The 19,365-nt window shown below is 40.1% G+C and overlaps 1 protein-coding gene and 1 long non-coding RNA gene across 2 annotated transcripts in view; both read right to left on the reverse strand.

Moving 5' to 3' along the window:
* CEP85L (centrosomal protein 85 like) overlaps positions 1–6,161 on the reverse strand; it is a 135,119-nt gene extending 128,958 nt beyond the window's left edge. The window contains exon 1 of the mRNA XM_064413012.1: positions 6,039–6,161. Within this exon, the coding sequence (XP_064269082.1) occupies positions 6,039–6,051 (13 nt within the window). The 5' untranslated portion in view covers positions 6,052–6,161. The remainder of the gene's footprint in view (positions 1–6,038) is intronic.
* A 1,601-nt stretch (positions 6,162–7,762) lies between these two features.
* On the reverse strand, positions 7,763–18,974 carry LOC135296568 (uncharacterized). The gene is made up of 6 exons (XR_010358642.1): positions 18,781–18,974; positions 16,759–16,859; positions 14,582–14,660; positions 12,747–12,810; positions 9,837–9,932; positions 7,763–7,861 (listed from the first exon to the last, which is right to left on the reverse strand). It is a non-coding gene; the product is annotated as an uncharacterized LOC135296568 (long non-coding RNA).
* Between the last annotated feature and the right edge of the window lie 391 nt (positions 18,975–19,365).

Below are 19,365 nucleotides of genomic sequence, written 5' to 3' on the forward strand. Positions count from 1 at the left end.
GGAAAAAAAGTCCCAGGCATTTTTTCTCTATGACATAACCACCACTGGTATGCATAGAATATATGTTAGTAAATCCTTTGGCTCTCTCTCTGAACTCTAGTCATCATAATTTGCTATTTTGAGGGAAATACGTGCTAATGTGCTGAGAAGAGTGAGGGAAGGAAACCATTATTGCTTTGAAAACCACAGTCAGAAATGAAGGCTCAGTTTCTCATTTTCTAAAGTGTCTTTACTTCCCTTAGCATCACTTTTTAAATTCTCATTGTTGTTTGGAACTTTAGGCTCCAGTCCTTGGAGATATTTTATTTCATTCCTTCCCCAGGGTAGCTCCTGTTATTTTTATCTTGGAGGATTCACCAGAATTCAACCACAGGGTGTTTGTGTGTGACAGATGTGTGTGCAGAGGAGGAAATGAGAGCAGAAGTGCATTTGAAAGGGATGCTATGGCACAGGCCACCAGCAAACAGCTCTGAATGTAAATGGTGATGGACAAAGTGGGCAAAACTACTCCTCTGCCTGAAGGGAGTTATAAAGGTGAGAAGCTTAAAAGGAAGGTAGCTACTTCCACTTAATTCTTAGCACTTCACTGAGGTTTTTGTTGTGCAATCTCTTCTCCCCTGTGCATTTCATCCAGCGTGTGCTCCTCCTACCAATCTGCTTTATGGACATTTTATTGCTTTTAAGAAGCTCTCAGAAGACACTTCAGCTTATGCGAGGACTAACAAGATTTCAGTGCCCTGTGTCCTTGTTCCTCACAAGACATCACTGCACAAACTATTCCAAGGAATTCTTTCAGAAGGGACACCATACTGTTGCCCATAAATCTAAAGGCAGCAGATGGCAAAATTAAAACTATGATGACACTAAGTGATACAAGTTAATTAAATAAGGCAGAAGAGTATTTTAACAAATGCTATCCTGCCACACAAGTCAGCAGTATTTTAAAGATATTGCTATTGTATTTCCATCAGAGTCAGCAGTAGATGCAACAGTCTTTGGATAAGATCCTCTACCTCCTGGCAGGCTATTGAGAAGGAGATGGAGGAAAGATCAGTGCCTGGAATGACGTGGAGGATGATGAAAGCATTGTTTAGTCCAGCCCCATTTAGGTACTGATGATACATATTGGAAAATTAAAAAAGGTCTTTAAAAGCTTTAGTAGCAACATTTTTGATTGAAGGCAAACACTAGGTCTGTATTATTAGAGCAACTTTTGTTAGAGGGTCCAGGGAGAGTTGCAAGATCTAACAGATGTGCCCCAGTCATTTATAGGTGGAACTAAATTGCAACACATGTCACTCTTTCTATCCTTTTTTTGCTAATCCTCTACTCTGCTTTCTTAAGACCATTCACAAATGCTAAGTTCGCTGACAGTGAAACTTGCGTTTTTACAGGTGCTGCATGAATTAGAATCACAGAACAAGATGAGCTGGAAATGACCCATCAGGATCATCAAATCCAACTCCTGGCCCTGCACAAGACACCCCAAGAGTCACACCCTGTGCCTGAGAGTGTTGTCCAAATGTTTCTGTCAGGCTGGTGCTGTGACCACTTCCCTGTTCCAGTGCCCATTAGTCCATGAATTCCCAGGGACTTGTAAATCACAGGTTGAAAGCTGGTAATCTCTCCCTCTGTGGAGACCTTGCATAAGCCCAGAACACCTCCCCTGTACAACTCTTCATGGTCTCCTTAAACAATTTCTATCCTCTGTGATCAAGCTCCCTTTGCACAAAAGATGATCCACCTCAGCCACAACACTGCCTTGTTACTCTCCATGTAATTATCATTTCTCCATTGCCACTGCTTTTGCCAGGTTTCTATGTACTGATCAGTGCTTCAACTCACCAGTCTGCAGAAGCTGTTGTCTTTCCTCTTCAAAGCTGCATTCTCTGTGTTCACAAAACAAATCTTCCTACTGTGACCCTTCTGCCACTTTAACTCCATTAATGAGTTCCCCCAAGAAGGTAGGGAAGGTGCTGAGAGGTAACAGACATCCTATCTAATGCTGGTATCACCTTGAACCAATTGCTTGTGGTTTTTTTGTCAAGATCACTGATCTTACCACACCTGAGAAGTTTTTGGGAGCCAAGCTTACCTGCCTCTACTGATTCCAGCAGTGCTTCGTGAAGCACAAAGTGCTTCACTAACAGCTAAGTGTGACCTAACAGCTCACAGCTGCTTCAAAAGGACCTAATTTCCCTGATTAGCCATCTCTGGTGACTTGTGCAACTTAGCAGTTCACTTTTCTTAGGCACTAACAGCAAAATTGACTTTTCTCATTCTTTATTTAAGATTCTTTTTTCCCCTATCTTTCTGTGTATTATATAGCCCATGTACCTTCCTGAACAGACCAGCTCCTCTTTCCCTGGATCATTTTGCTCAGAGCCACCCACTCTTTGGATCTTTTGTTTTCACTGATTTCTGGATGGCACTCAACTGTCTCTGCTACATCCTCAATCTCCTCATCATCATTCTGCTTGCAGACTTCTATATTTTGAATATTATCTTGTCTTTAGAGTGTCGTTTCCTGAGATATCAGATGTTCAGCATTGGTGTTCTGGGGTCTGCCTTGTAGTGCTTCCTTATTAGTCCCTACTACTTTGAATACCTCTCTCACCTTGAAAAATCTGAAGATGCAATTTCAGATTATTTCTGCAATTTCAAAATTCCTCAAAAACCAGTTTATTTCCACTTTATCTGCTTGCTTGCATTTTCTGCAAAGTTTGGGGGGTTTTCCCACTCAGTGTGTGCACACCCCTTCACCGTGTTCCTGCCTCTGCCTTTTCACAGGCCAGGATATCTTCTACTATTGGGGGTACCTTAATCACTTTCGTGGCATATTCAAGACAGAACTTTTTAAGGTCCTCTGAATATTCCTCTGCATTTTATTCTGGCCTTGTGCCAAAAGCTTGTGGCTCATCATCCTCTCACAGTCCAGTTTTGTCATAGGTATCTCTGCCATGTTCTGCTAATGCCTTGATTTCCCCTCGCTGCTTCTGCTGCTATGAAGCCCCAGGAGATCTGCTGGAACCTTTGTCACTGACATAAACAAGAGTCGAGTGAGTTTCAGGGAAGAATCACTCATGATACTGTCAATAGCAGACGGATTTTTTTCAGGTCAATTTTCTATTTAGTTTGAGCATAATAATGCAAATGTAGATGATGTCGTAGAAACTTTTGAAGAGAAACAATCATTCATATCCTGGGTTTTGGTTTTGGCTGCAGTTACCCTTGCAAGCTCTCAGCACCTGCATAGTTCAAACAGCAAACAAACATTTCTCTCAAACTGCTTTCTACACCCCTTGCAGCAGAGCCATTTGGTCTCCAGAAGCCCCCAGATAATATGGATGGGTTTCATATAGATGAAGCACAGAACAGACACAGAACAGCTAAACTCTGAGGTCCTCTAGCACCTTCACAAGTTCTTCCAAAACAGAATCTCAACGTGACAGAGTCAGAGAGCTTACTGACTCCAAACTCCATTATCTCATAAGAAAAGAAAAAAACAAAACAAAACAAAAAACAACCACATCACATAACTAAAACTTCAGAGAGACTTTGTAAAATAAATAAAGATTTTTTTGCTCTGTATGATATTGCTCTGTATAAACTCTTAGCAGAAGCATCTAGTTCACAACAGGCATGAGTTTTATGAAAGGTACAGCAAAGAATCTAAACTTACATGCACTATGATACAAAACCCATTTTGTGAATTAGAGGAGCACTGGGCAAAGAGACAAGCACAGAATCATGTGGCAGACCAAATACATTATTTATTATTTAGTAGGGCTTTTGTAATACAATTCCATACATTGACTTATTTATGAAGTAACAAAGATATTGAATTCTTGTGTGAAGAAAATAAGGTTTTATATTCAGCTACTATGCCAGCAAAAATTGAAACTAACAAACATGAGCTGAAAAGATGGCGTAAGGTTCTTAGCCACCACTCAGGAAATATTGACTGCAGCACATCAAAGCAAATTAAGGAAGTTGCATATAGTAATGGTGAAAGGTGACACCCAGCTTCTGGTTTCTCAGGCTGCCAAAGAGCTTGTGCATTAAAGGCAGCAGGAATGAGAGCTCCCTTCTTCATGAAACTCATCCTCCTCCTGAGCATTCATGGCAAACCTTTCTCACCACTGCCAGGCTTGGCACTGACCAAGATTTGGGCTGGCACCCAAATGCTAGGCTACAATAATCCTTTAAAATAAAATTTGCCACCAAGCAGCAGGAAGGTGACTCAGAGTGCAAGATCCTTTTCTCCACACTTGTCTGACCATGAGACCCTGCTGGCACTGTCAGCAGTGATGCCCACGAGCACCAAACCTAAGGGTAGTTTCTCTTACACAAAGCCTTTTAGACACTCACAGGAGACAGGGGAGACAAGATGAGTAGTGACACTGAAAACTCTCTTCTTCACATCAGAGAGTCAGTCTGTGACTCTCCTGAAGAGCTTCTGGCTTCCCATTGTCTGGCATTGTGTTCCTAATTCTGCAGCTGAAGAACCTAATTCTTACAGTTCACTGAAACAGACTGTAATGCCCAAGGGCTGTGCATTTTTCTCTACTTGGTCTCAGAAATGGAAATTAGTGCCTATTTCTAAGACTATCATTATAAGTCTCTGCATTTTGCAATTCTTCACATAAACTACAGGGATTGTCTTGGGCCTTCACATGCCACTTCATGACTCAAATTAGTGTGTTTAGGGGAGTATTTCACTTTACTTAACCTTAAGCAGAATAAATCCTTAAAGTGATGCTGCAACAAAACCTGAATATCACTGATGAGCATAGAGCTAAAGAATTTATTTTCTCTATTATTAATTTCATACATGAGATCATAATAACTTTTACTCTCTTTTTTTTTTTTGCATTTGCCACTTTCCAAGCTAATGGCTTTCTTTCCTTTTCTAAATCTCACTTTTTCTAGAAGTAACAACAGATTTGCTTGAACAAACTGAAACTTAAAAGTAATCAGACACACGTCAAAGAAATTAAAACTTTCTTGGTGAGTGGAAAGAAGAGGGCCACAATTGATTTATCAGTTTCAAAAGCAGTGATACATGGCATCCAGGGCTTCCAGGCATTCAGACCCAGAGGAAGGCTGGGAGTGCAAAGAACACGCTGAGGCTCTGCTCTTCTGCGGCCTGAGAAGAACGGCCCCTCTGTGGCTCGCTCTGTGTTGGCTTAGTTCCCACATTACCAGCAACAAAACAACTGCCTAGCAACTCAGCTTTTCCCACAACATTTCCTGTGTGCCCAGAAAAAAAAAAAAAGGATTGCACCTAATATTCTCTCTGGATAACCCCCTTGCTCGAGAGCTGTGTCCAGCCCTCTGTACACATGGGAGCTGTAACCAGCAAAGCAACTGCTGTCGTGACAGAGAGGGAAGGCAAAGCCAAACCAGTCCCCTGATCCCCGCTGCAAGTTGTGCAGGTTATCTGCTCCTCAGGCAGACAGCAAATTTGTGCTTCCCTCCACTGCATCATCTCCCCAAACAAAGGCAGGAAGCCATGGCTGTCAGCAAAAAGGTACAGACATCCTTCCTAGTGACAACCCTGTTTTGTCAACTGTGAGGGAGCTCTCTAGCACACACTTCACAACTGCTGGGACAGTCCATCTGAAGGCGTAAATAATTAAGCACTTAAAAAAAAAACAGTGCTGGTTTAAACATGTGAAATTGCCTTTTCCAGTTACTGCCTTTAAGAAACATTTACAGTCATACAGCAGATTTACCAATAGTTACATTTTCTTATCTGACATCACAGCTGCAGCAGCGTCTTGCAACTCAATATTTAAGTCACTTCCCTCACAGTTTCAGCACCAGTGAAAAAAGAGCTGCCTTGAGTCTTCTGCAGCTGTTTCTGAGCAACATGCTGAGGGGACCGCAGAATACACAGTTTTGCCCATATGTTCTCTGGAAGCACAAGCTTCTCATCCCTCCAAATGTTTGAAAAGCACCATAAATAAGCTTTAAGAAGCACAAATAAGAAAGCACTCTTAACCAAACACACAGAAATTAGGGCAGCAACTTACTTGTCGTCTTCATAACTTCCTCAGGAACATTGTCTTTTCAAATGAGTGCAAGAGGAAATTGTGGTGGTTACGGGAGAGCTGCAGGGCTGCAGCTCAGCACTGCAAAGTGCGGAGGCACTCAGCACGGGGTTGGTAACAACAACAGGCAGCCGCCTCCCCTCCTTCTTGTACTTTGCATGTAAATCTTAAACTGACGCCATGTGGAGAGAAGTGACTTTAACAAAGATCTATTAGAAATATGTCTGTGAGAAGGCTTTATTACTCAGAGCTCTGCGCTCAGAATTGCAGGGCTCTGTGAAGTGCTCCAAGACCTACAGATGAAAGGCATCCTAGGACTGCTACTGTTTAACACTGATTTTATCTGAACAGGTGTTCATGGTCTTTACTAAAGGTAATACTGACCTTAAGTTCCTCTTTGTCACATAGGGATGAACTCTTGCCCTGCCTTTTGCTGCAGTGTGGTAGAAATGTGCACGCTCAAGGGTTGAATAGGTTCACAGACATCTCCACATGCCCTTGCATTCTCTGCTGAGGCAGAACGTTGTCCATAAGTTAATCAGGACCTGCTTCTACCTTTTTAAACAGGGTTTCACAGTAGGGCAGACAGCTCCCTGAATCCTTGCCAGTGTACCACAGCCTTTTAGACAGGAGCTACAATATCTTTTTTGTTTCTGAATTAGCATCTGACAGATGCAGAAAGCTGCCACTAACATCTAGCTCACAGAAATATGCAAGTAAGACTGGGAACTCTTGGAAAAGCTCTGATAGCATCACATACTGCAGGCATGTGGCGTGTCTTTGATAACTGGATTGCCTCACCAGGATTTATACTTTCAGCTCTGCATTTTTGTCCCTCATTTTAGTACCCACTGAATAGTTAGATAAGGTAGAGATTAGCAGCAGCACAACAAACTATTCAGGCAAGTGGATGAAATGTTGACAACTAAGTTATAACTGCAAGAACAGTTGAAAAATCTTGCAGAGATGTCGTGGTTGCAGAAGATGTCAGAATTACAGAAAAGAGCAGTTGTACAGGACTGCTGAAGGGCAAATCTAGCCTACAGAACCTGTGTTTCTGGGCACGGGTCAAGAAACTTGCAGAATTCCTCCAGGAACTCCATCTGACTCTGCAGGGTTGGTGAATAGGGAAAAGTGTTTGCTTGCAAGCTGAGTCAGCTCTGTGACACAGACTCCAGGAGGTCCTGCTTACACAGCTACATGTCAGACTATAAACCACTGGAGACACACATGTAAAAGGAAACATCTGTGCCGGCAAGTTAGCAATGCTGCCTTGCACAACACAAGTCCAAAGGCATGGGAGGAGAAGTTTTACCTAGCTTTGGTGAAATATATCTGCTTTCTTTGCATTTTTCCCATTAAATATAGACAGTCTTTCCTTGCTGCATATGCTGATAGTCTGAGCAGCAGTGGCTGGAAAAACGTGGTTTGAGCTCCCACAGAACCCCTGCCTGCACCAAGCACACCTGCTGTGTGGCTAATTTGACAGCCTTGGAAATTTTGCCACTTTTTGAAGAACCTGCAAACGCAAACAAAAAGCATCAATTTCCTCCCACCTCTACTACAATCTTATCAGCAGATAATGGTAGCAGATGATTTGACAAGAATGGTGGATATTACTGACTGAAGTGAAGAGGCTGGCCCCTGACAAGTCAGACACCTCTGTAATTGATCCAGAATTAAAGGTCCTTTTGTCCTTGAGTTTCATCTTTCATTTCCTGTCTGGGTTCTTCTTATTGCCTTAACCCTCTCTTTCTTTTTCAAGTGACTCTTCATTTTCCAGCTTCCTCCCTTCTCTCTTATTCCTAGAATCACACAATAGTTTCAGCTGGAATGCACCTTTAAATGTCATGTAGTCCAAACCCCCTGAAGTGAGCAGGTTGCTCAGAGCTCTGGCCAACCCGACCTTGAATATTTCCAGGAATGGTGCATCCACCATCTTCTGAGAAATCTGTGCCAGTGTTTCACCATAAAAAATGTGTTTCTTATATGTAATCTAAATCTATCCTCTTTCAGTTTAAAACTGTTGCCCCTTGTCCTATTGCTACAGGCCCTACTAAAAAGTTTGACTGCATGACCTCGTCTTACTAAGAAGACTTCTAGGAAGTAAATATACATTAAAAAAAATCAAAAACAAACAAACAAACAAAAAAAACCACACAAAAAAACCCCCCAAAAACAACAAAAAAACCCCACAAACAAGCTAAAGGCCTTTTAATATTTTGATTTTTTCCCTTTCTTCCCATGTTTTTCCCTTCAGAGTGGACAGTATAATGCAATCTTTGTGATTCCTCTCTCCCCTCTCTCCTTGTCCCCCCAGCATTTTCAGGTATAACTATAATTTCTTTTTCTTCAGTTTAACACTGCTGACCCTCTGTGGAAGCTTACCCAGCTGTCCTGTCCTCTCTCTCAGCCCATCACTCTGGCCAAGCATTGCCAGTTACTTTGAGCTGTACTGCAGGAATGTGGCTGACCTGCAGCACGACAGAGGAAAGAGCATCCAGCTGCAACATACTAGGGACCAGCTTCCCAAAATAATCCTGGATTTTAAATGACTGGCTTTCTATTTAACTTCAGAGATCTAATCCTTGCATGAAAACCCTACCAGATAAAGGAAAAGGCGCCTGAACTGTTACAAGCAGTTCAGTTCACAGGGAAGAGGTGCCAAGACAGCTGCAGAAGAGGTACCAACTTTGGCCTCAGCATGGGATGGGGTTCCCTTAATTCCTTGTATTGGAAGTGTTGCTCTTTGCATTGAATATTTAGACATTTACACTGTGTCTCTTCTTAATCTTGATGTTTAAGCATTCACTTGGGTTTGGGTAAACCCATTTATTGTTTGGATATTTAATGATTCACAAGAGTAGATGGAAGAACCTAAGTCTTCTTTTCCTCCCCCAATCTAGACAACTGGTCTAGTCCTAAAGTTATTGCCTTTCTCTAATACTACATAAAGCCATCCCATTTTGCAATGAAAAGTATAAAATACATCCTATAGTATTATGTAGCTAATTTAAGCATTCATAATAGATGTGAGTTCAAAAACTCATGACCAGAAAATGAACTTGAACACAGGTGTTTGAACTATTGTTTAAAGGCAAAATTATCTTGTACATTGAACCAGAATTCATTGAATACCAAATGTACCTGGTCTTACCACTGAGTTCAGTAGATATTTGCTTAAAACAGAGATCTCAGTGTAGCTTAGCTACATGCACTAGGTAGCAACAGACTGTACACAAAACATACACTTAACTCCTGAGGGAGCTTCATTGCTGGAAAATTGGCACGGCGGAACTCCCTTTTGTGCTGTATGGAAGTACTGCAGGGGTTTTGAAGATATAAATTTTTAACTCTGATACCGAAGTCTTTGTTTTTCTGATGCAATACTCTTGAGGCTAAATGAAGCGCTGTAACACGTTTCCTTGCTAGGAGATACATCTCCTCATGGGATTAATGGGGTTTTCACACTGCCACTTTCTCTTGGGATCCAGACAATTGTTCAGATAATTATTGTTAGGATAAATATTGAAGTAGTTACCACTGATTGCATTTGGGTAATGTTAAGACATTACCTGCCTTTGGATCCCTCCACTGCATTTATACAATTCCTTTCATTTGGTGAAACACCTTGTTGTCCTCACCCAAATAAAGATTACTGCAAATAAAACCAGAAAAAATGGAACTAATTCTTTGGAACAAACTTTTCTATGGAACAAATTCTAACAGTTCTCTGTTAGAACAGCTAAACTAGATCTGGAGCTCAGGTCTATAATTTACCTCTGGAAGTGGAGACTCTAGAAGTTCACTGGATGCAGATACAAATATCTGTGGACTAAATAATTACTCTAAACAGTCTGATTTGATAAACACTGCCTGAAATAAAAGCAAACCACAGGAATTCATATTAAAATCTTGGTTCTCTGGAGCTGATACTACTATTTATAGAAAATAGGTGTTTATACAATTTACTTTTTGAATGGATAAGGAATTGTTTTGGAGTTCAGCCTTTTTGTTATGTGAACCTTTTTCTTTACATTAGCTATTCTCATTAATGAATGCATTCCTCAGCAACATTTTAAAAATACAGTTATTGCTTTGTACTTTGTTTCGTTAATTCAAACCATGTGGCTTCACTGTGGGGGAAGAGACAAGGGTAAGTTTAAAACCAAACATGGCATAAAGTCCTGTACTTTTTTAAAAAGGGAAGGATTTTCATTTGAAGTGCCCTTCCTAAGGAAAGACTTCTGAAGAAGATATGAATCACAGAAATGTTTCAGGGCTGTTCCTTCTGCATTCCTCATAAAGATTTGTTTCCCACAGTATAATTGCTATTTCTTTGCAACCAATAAGAGACACCTCCTTGAAAAATTCAAAATTGATTTTTGGGCAGTTAAAACACAACATCTAAACAATTCCTTGTCGTCTTTTCAGAAAATTTATTAACACAGCTGGAAATAATCACTCATTCAGCAGGAATCCCCATAGTTCATCTTACAGGGAAAGAAAGAAAGAAAGAAAGAAAGAAAGAAAGAAAGAAAGAAAGAAAGAAAGAAAGAAAGAAAGAAAGAAAGAAAGAAAGAAAGAAAGAAAGAAAGAAAGAAAGAAAGAAAGAAAGAAAGAAAGAAAGAAAGAAAGAAAGAAAGAAAGAAAGAAAGAAAGAAAGAAAGAAAGAAAGAAAGAAAGAAAGAAAGAAAGAAAGAAAGAAAGAAAGAAAGAAAGAAAGAAAGAAAGAAAAGAAAGAGGCTTGTCTCACTAAGAATAATTCAGAGCATTGTAAAGGAATGGTTAAAAAATTACAGTGACTTTTAGAAATGTGGCCACACTAACATTGTGATGCTAAAATATGTACAACAAAAGACAATAAATCCAACTTCTATTGTTGACCTCGGCAAGAACACAAAATGTGGAATGTCAGATTATTATATTTCTGTTATTTCACTTTGCTTATTATGTATCTGTTTATTTTGACCTTTTTCAGTCTAAGCACAAGTTCAAATTCCATTGATTTAAAACATGTCTTTATACAGAAAGTTTTCAGGAAGGGCCACACTTCTGTGGTTTTGCTCTTTGCACTGTTAATCACATTGTTTTCACTGACAATTTAAGTTTTTATGCTTTTCTAAATTTCTTGAGACCTGTGGAGACCAGATGAGAGAGAACAAATCATTGATCCTACTTTGTCTATGATGAAAAAATTATTAATTTGGTCCTTTTCATTTACAATTTACAGAAACCAGTGCAACTCACAGTATTCCCCAGGGTTATTTTGAGTATGACTTCACTTGAAAGACATATTTGATTGTTATGGGCAATTTGTGAAAACTCATTGAAAATTCAGGTACCAAAGTGTTTTGGCAGCCCATACTTATGTTTCTTCCTATAATATTTGATTCAGTAGAATAAACTCCCTTTAGTGGGAGGCAAACATAGAACCTAAAATTGTAGAGTAATGATTCAGAGAATACATGTATGTTAAATAGCACTCTTTTATTCATATATGTGAGGGGTTTTTATGTATAGATCTCTGTAAGGACTTAAGAAATGGTATTGAATTGATGGAGTAATATCAGACATGGAGATCAAATTTGTTTCAACATGCATATCCGCTTCATCTGATGACAAAATGGATATATTTAGGTGCTGGAATTCTTTTATGGTGTAGCAAAATACAGGTAGGATGTATTACCGTATATATAAAAGCTTCTTTCTAGGAAATGCAGAACTTAATGTGAAATGTGAACTTAATGTGAAAAGCTTATGCTCCAATTAAACCCACTCTTTGTCTGAAACCACTACTTTTGTCAGAACTTATGTCTCTGAAGAGACACAGGAAAAATATTTACAGGCAAAGAGAATCTCAAATTCCATCTTATTTCAAACATTAAAAAATACATGTTGTATTTCCAAATCCAGGCATATTCTATGTTTCTCTTCATTGTTGAAGAACTACATGGCTTTTGCTGAATCAGGGCTTCAGATACCTTTTTATCAGTTTAAAATATCAGATAAAATTTGCTCCCCAAAGTCATATGCTAATAAAATATTATGCTATTTCTCTTGTTATCTTTCATCCAACTTTTCAGTCACATTGTCATTGTTCCCTGAGATTCTTAGCATTGGACAATATTGCTTCAAAGTGAAGCAGTAAATATTAACAAATGATCATACCAAGGATTTAAAGCATAGATCATTGGAATTTTGGCATCAATAGCTTGCCTCCCTCTTCCACTAACTCCCAGTGACAGTAGTTTCTGGTTTTTAGATACACCTTGCATTTCAAACTCATAGCATATGCTTCAAATTAAGTGAAAGTTATTCAAGTGACAAAAGTCACATTTTAGTACTAATAACCAACACAAAATTATGGCATAAATTGCTGTGCATGATCCTGCAGTGGCAAAGATGAAGCAATTAACTTAAAAAGCAGTCCTGCTGCAGCCTGAAGCAGCTTCTCTCTGCCAACACCCCAGTGCATGGTATGCCAGCATTGTCTGCTGAGGTAGTTTTGCCTAAGTAACAGGCTGACTTTTGAGATCATGATTTCTCTGGTATCAATACGAATGAATACAGGAACACCTATCCAGGCCAATTCTCTGGGCCTACCAGTTGATATTTCAAGGTAGAGGTAATTCAGAAAGAAAGAAAGACAGGGTGCTGTGACAATCACTGGTAACTCCGACTGCTCACCCTTGGCTGTAGGGTCTTTTTGTAACTGCTGGGAAGCAATTCAGGTTGGGAGTGCAGGAACTTCCTGTCAAAGAATTTTTTTTACCAGCTGTAAGTTATTGATTGAGTGAATAAACAGAGAATCACAAGAACTGGCCGTTTATGTTAAAGTGTTACTGCCCGCCTCTTATTTATGGAGAATTCACAGTGTGAAGTAAAATCAATTGCTAAGCAATGGGCCATGAAAAGAAACTAGGAAATGCAGGATGTGGGAACAGGAAGAAATGTGCATGTTGGAGTCAGTCAGACTCAGTTAATGGCTGGACTTGATGCTCTTAAAGGTCCTTTGCCACCTAAATGGTTCTGTGATTCCTTGTGCAACTGCTAGAGACAGGCACTCTGCCTGAGGGCAATAAAGTCCTCAGAGCCCAATTATAGATACAAAGAAAGACAGGAAAATTAACTACTTTTAACTACTGGACATTTACTTTTGTGGTTTACTGGTGAGTGTTCACTGCAATGTTAAGCCCTGTAATGTGGTCCAAGGGGACCAGGAACAGAGCTTGTAATGGATATACCTTTAAATTCTGTTATAGGAATTACTGTACCAAATCCACCGGAACAATGGAGGAGAAGTCTTACAAGAGGCAGTGCAAGTGCAGCAGTGGCACCAGCCCAAGCTGAGTTTGGTGCCCTGTGACTCCACACAACAAACCCACAGTACTTCCCTCACCATAACCAAGGGAGCGCAAAGCCATGGACTAAATTAGCTCAGTGGACATGTGGACATTTTATGGACATTTTACAGGGCTCATCCATAAACTAAAGGAATTATACCTGTGCATTACACCAAAGGATGGGAAGGGTCATGGTGGTTAATGACAATATATTAGATAATGTGGAATCTGACCCGATGTAAGTAGTATGGAATAAGAGGTGGAGAATGTAATGGTTTTGGCCAGGGTAGAGTTAGTTTTCTTCATGGTATATAGTGTGAGGCTGTGTTTTGGATTTGTGCTGGAATCACTACTGATGACAGGAGGAATGGTTTTGTTATTTGCTGAGCTGGGCTTACACAGAATAAAGACCTTTCTGTCTTTCTCTCCCCTGAGCAGGCTGGGGGTGGACAAGCAGTGGGGAGGGGACACAGCTGGGACAGCTGACCCCAAATGAGAGAAGGGTTATTCCATCCAACATGGCATCATGGCCAGCACATAAATAAAAGGGAAAGAAGAAAGAAGGTGCAGGGGACACATTCAGAGTGATGGCATTTGTCTTCCCAGGTAACCATTACACATTATGGGGCTCTGCTTTCCTGGGAGTGTCTGAACACCTTCCTGCCTATGGGAAGTGGTGAATGAATTCTCTGTTTTGCTTTCCTTGTGTGTGCACAGCTTTTGTTTTAACTATTAAACTTTATCTCAACCCACAAGTTCCCATTTGTACTCCTCTGATTCTCTTTCCTCTCCCCCTGGAGATTTGTGGGGCTTAGTTGGTGGTGGGGGGATTAAACCACATCAAATATATTCACTTGACATTTCCAAACATACCCATTTGCATGTACTGAATGGTCATTATTTCTATGTATGGCCAAGGAAAACCAACAAACTGAAATGAAAGTTATTTCTAAAGGGAGTCCCACATTGGTGAACTCCTTTCATCATCTGGTTTAATGGCCAGATGACAAAAAGCCCATACCCAACAGCTGTAAAAGCCACATTTATTGCTTAAATAAGTCTGAGGACCTTCTCTGTAACAATTTTACTAGCAGAATTATAAGTAAAATGGTGCCATTTGAGAATTCTTATTCTATACTGACAAAAATCTGATCAGAAAAGGGCTGTGAAACAACTTACCAGAGATGATTTAGCAGGGCAGTGATAAAAACAACTGTGACAGGAATCAGGTCTGCTGGTCCTTTCCCTTCTCTGTTTCCTAGAGCACATGGATGGAAAGATTTATTAGCAAAGGTATTTGCTTGCAGAGCAATTATTAGTGCTGACTCCTTTATAAAATGTATCAGCTACTTAAAATGTATTTTAATATTTAACAACTCTGTGCTACCAAAAATAATTACATCTGTACTGCACAAAATGAAAAAGATAAGTCTCTCTAGAGGCTCTGGCAGCAATGGCCCAGTTCAGCTCTCAAGGTCCCTGTTGTTACTCTGTGGTGTGAAAGGGCTCTGCAGGACACTGTCTGCTGTCCCAGGGATTTCAGAGTGGGAGCTTCTGGGATAGCCATGGGTCTCTCCTCTTGTACAGATAACAGTCACATTAAACTTGCTGGAATCAAAGACATGTTTCAAGTGGGAATTTGGCAGTAAATTGGGCTGATGTGTGGGGCAGTGGTGTGGTTTAACCTAATCACTGTAAGCAAAATTGGTTGCAATCACACAAAGCCTGAACAGAAAAACCGAAAGGAAGAGCGAGAGGAAGAAAGAGAAAAGAAGGAAGGAGATATACATCAAAGAAAAGTGGTCATCATAACACACATATCTATAAGTAGGAAACAATGCAGCCAGACAAGAAAGGAACCAAAAAGATAAACCAGAAGCCAAATCCTCTGCTTGTAAAAAAGGGTAAAAATACTTGTATTGAACTTTGTGAACATGTCTTCCAGCTGCTGGGCTCTGCCCAGGAGGAGCTCACAGCCCCCCTGCAGAGCATGGGATGGCAGTGGTGCTTAAATATGAAGTGAGAGATCTTGCTGAAACTATTGCAACTAATAACAAACATGAAGATAGTGGGACTTTCCGTGAACAGCCTGGAAAGACCAAAGCAACATTTGTTTTATTTAATTTTAAAAGCTGTTATTTTTCTCAGTTCCAAGAAAACTAAAGTGATGGCAAGAAATGTGATGTGCAGATTGCCTGAACTGGTGTTAATTATTTTTTAATCACTGAAAATTAAATTAGGTTTTAAATAGATATTATTAATTCTTGTCTGAGTTGTCCAAAGACAGTGTAACAAGCTAACAGATATTGAATTTTAATTACAAGAATGTATAATTATATCAATTTTAGGGACTATTAGAAGGATAAACTAGCTGTTCAATACAGAATTTTTTCAATTTACAGCATATTATTTAACCAAAACAATAAAAAAGTTAAATATTGTCTTTCATCCTAAATTGTTTTGTTTATTGCTTTTCATTTTGTACTACCTTGGAGGGCCTGTTTTCATGCACTGCTGTCATGGTTTTACCCCAGCCACCAACTAAAGATTTATTTTTCCACCAATTTCACAATTCTGATGGTCTTTGACCATGACCATCAGGAAAAAGGCATTGTTAGGTCTCTGGATACTGATAACTGCAGCCTAGGAAGGTTTAGGCAGCACAGCTGGTGTGGATCCATTCTGTTCCATAGCACTTCCATGGTCATAGAACCTTATGGAGTACAGGATGCCTGGTTTAAAAAATTGATCCCATTTTAATTAAAATAATAGCTCTCTTTTTAATGGCATTGTATTATTGTATTTTGAGGGAGATTAACAGCAGTCTGCATCTGGTTCTACAAAAGTCAGTGTCAGTTTTAATATCAGGTACAGGAGACAGACTGGTCAGACTCAAGTAATTATAGTACAGTTGAACAAAGATCAGAACAAATGAGATATTCAGGAGATTCAGTTTTCAGTGTTTTATCTTCTTCAGACACTGAGAAAATGGAAAGGGAATAAGGCACTGTGACTGCTCCCAAGAGCAGCACCCTTTGACAGTGCCTTTCATCAGTTGTATGAGAAAAAGATAGGCCAGAGAATTTGAAAGCTTGTCTCCTTGGTGAGCCTGGTATCAGCTGGCAGCCAACAAGGACCATGCTAGAGACCCTATTTCATACCTGAATCTGAGGTTAAAGTAACAGTAAACACTTGGTGGTCTTCCATGGCATGTTTGGGATGTTTTTTGCCTATGAAATTCTATTGTGATATGCCTACAAATTCCATTATGAGCTCTTGGATAATGCCTCCACAAATTTCATTCTCTGTAGAGGACTGGCTGGGATTAAACCATCTAGATTTCTCTAGATTCCTACCTGTACCCCACTGTATCAGTAATGTCACACAAGCCATGATTCAAAGGGATTTGGCAGCTGCTGACAAATCCAGGTCAATACTCTGCAGACTTCTGTAGCATCTGGACAATATAAGCAAGAGGGAAAAAAAAAAGAGGGAAGGAGAAAGCAACCTTCTTCCCTCCCACCACCAATCATATGCCACTGCTGATCACCCTTAAGATCTGGAGAAAAATCTGCAATGAACTGGGCATTTTGTGGAAAGACACCCGATCTACAATGGGGAAGAAATGCCCATTGTCTTCTGGAGTTCCAAGATGCCAGAGGCATTCTGTGTGACAGACTGAAGCACTAATTTTCTCTGACAAATCCCTCTGCAACTACTGCAAAGCCCAACAGAGGCCAGATTAATATCTAGGAATTCTGCAGATTTTCTGGTCATTATTGGTCTATCACGTATTTAACAAAATACAAAGCCTTCTGAATTCCTCATTACAGGGTACAAGGGAATTCTCAGACGAATAGGAAATACTGCTATGTAATAGATACAATATTGAAAGTAGTCCAGCACTAAATTCCATCTGAAAAAAAAAATAATTCTACAAGGAGAAAGAAAATGGAAAAGAAACACTTTTTTTTTCTTTTAAAAAAATCCTCTAACTGCTGACCTTGAGCTTCATTGAAGATGTGTGAAAGACAAGAGAAGAAACTTCTTTTAAACAAATATAAAGCTGATTTGCAGTCCATTTGTTGACAGCCCTGTAACACTGTCTGGCAAACAGATAGCAATCTGGAGAAGAAATCTGTTTGATTAGCATGGAAAGATGGCTACAGATGGAAGTGGCAGTGTGGAGGAGCCCAGCCAGCCAGTGACAGGGTTGCTTTCCTTAGGAGGTCCAAAGCTGGAAACAAAAAATGGGGCCAAAATTTTATTTTGCATCAAAGCATGTCGTGATTTTCAGCCATCTGCACCCCACTATTCTCGTGAGAGACAGCAACCTTTGACATGCCAGCTTTTGCTAAAAGAAAAGGAGTGGCTAATTGGATTCCTAATCCATTAATACTAATCTTTTCACTGAAGTGCCAGCAAGTGTGATTTGTCATCTTTGCTTCCCCTGCTGCTGTATGTGGCTCTGTGAAACTGCAGCACAGAGCTGGTTGCTGCTGCTCACACTCCACTGGTGTGGTCTCCAAAGGCTCTGCCTAACCTGAATGATGACCTAAGAGATGCTGCAGATGTCTCTGGCCAAATTCAGCCATATAGGGGCAGGATTTACTTGTGGGTAAATCCATGCTCTGGTACTTTGGAAGAAGTAATGCACATTGACATGGGAGCTGAATTTGGTGTACAATTTTAAAATTCCTTTCTGAGTATTATTTATTGCAATCCACAGAAATGAAAAGTGGTTGGTTTTTTGGCTTTTTTTCCCATGTAGGGATGAGCAGGCTTTATAAATCAGATTGTATAATTAGATTTTGTTCCTCAGATGAAAAGATGCAAATGATGCAAAGTATGTTGCAGCTTTACTCCTTTAATGCCTCAACCACATATTGGTAATTACATTATGATGCTGCATTTTGTTCAGTTTAGTGGGACAGAGCAAGAAAGGGTACATTGGAAGCATTCACAAGCCCAGATTATTCAAGGCATGTGCACACAGATAATCTGAACTCCTCAAAATTACTCTGATTCTGCTCTTTCATTCTCTCCCAACAACTCACTAGCCAAGCACAGTTTGCTCTCAGTTCTCATTCTAAGCACAGGAAAAAAGTGTTGGAGGAGAGAAAAGATGCTATAATAGTTCAAGATCTACAGGTAAAATTGAGCTAAGCGTTTTAAACCACAATACATTTAGAGAAGTCCCAGATGGTGCCACTGAAACATCCATGTTGAAGCTAAACTTTCCAGCATTCAGCTGAATGTCTGAGGGTTTATGGATTTAAGAATGGATTTTTAGGAGGATGTGTCACTAACAGCTGCCACATTTGGGGTGCTCACAGTCGGAGAATTCTTTTATGTAGAGCATTACTGTGCTGGCTTACCTGTAAAGTAAGCCAAGTAAAAAAGTTTACCAAGTAAAAAAGCATCAACAATGAAGGGAGAATATGAACAAATGAGAAGAAAAGGAGATGAGGGTACTCAAACCAACGCAAGAAGCCGTATGCCAGGGTTGCAAATAAATGCTGCTGTTCACATCTGTTGGGGGAAGCTGAGGCAGAAGCACTGGCTAACTGGTCTTGGAACATGGTCCTCTATGTCACAGACCAGCAGCTGTCTGCAGTGTCTCCACTGTGGTTTCCCCTGTGGCCATGACCTGCATTGTAACTAGTGACAGAACTACGAGGAATTCTCCAACCAGGACAAGAATTGAGGTCACTCAGACAAGCCTGAGATAAGATGAGGACAGCAGCAAGGTCAGCTGGATGGAGTCAGACTACAAGAAAAGCTTGGTTTCTTGTCTTGGAGCAAAAATAGTAACTTCTACACCACCATCCCCAACTCTCCTTTTTTGTAAACAAACTGAAGTCCTCAAACTACAGTCTCTGCAGCAGCTTAGGGGATTTCCTGGGAGAAAGTTGAAAAGTAGGTATCCTTAGCTGAAACTAGAAATGTGCTGCCTGCACATC

The sequence above is a fragment of the Passer domesticus genome, chromosome 3 (assembly GCF_036417665.1).
Source record: "Passer domesticus isolate bPasDom1 chromosome 3, bPasDom1.hap1, whole genome shotgun sequence".
NCBI lineage: Eukaryota > Metazoa > Chordata > Aves > Passeriformes > Passeridae > Passer > Passer domesticus.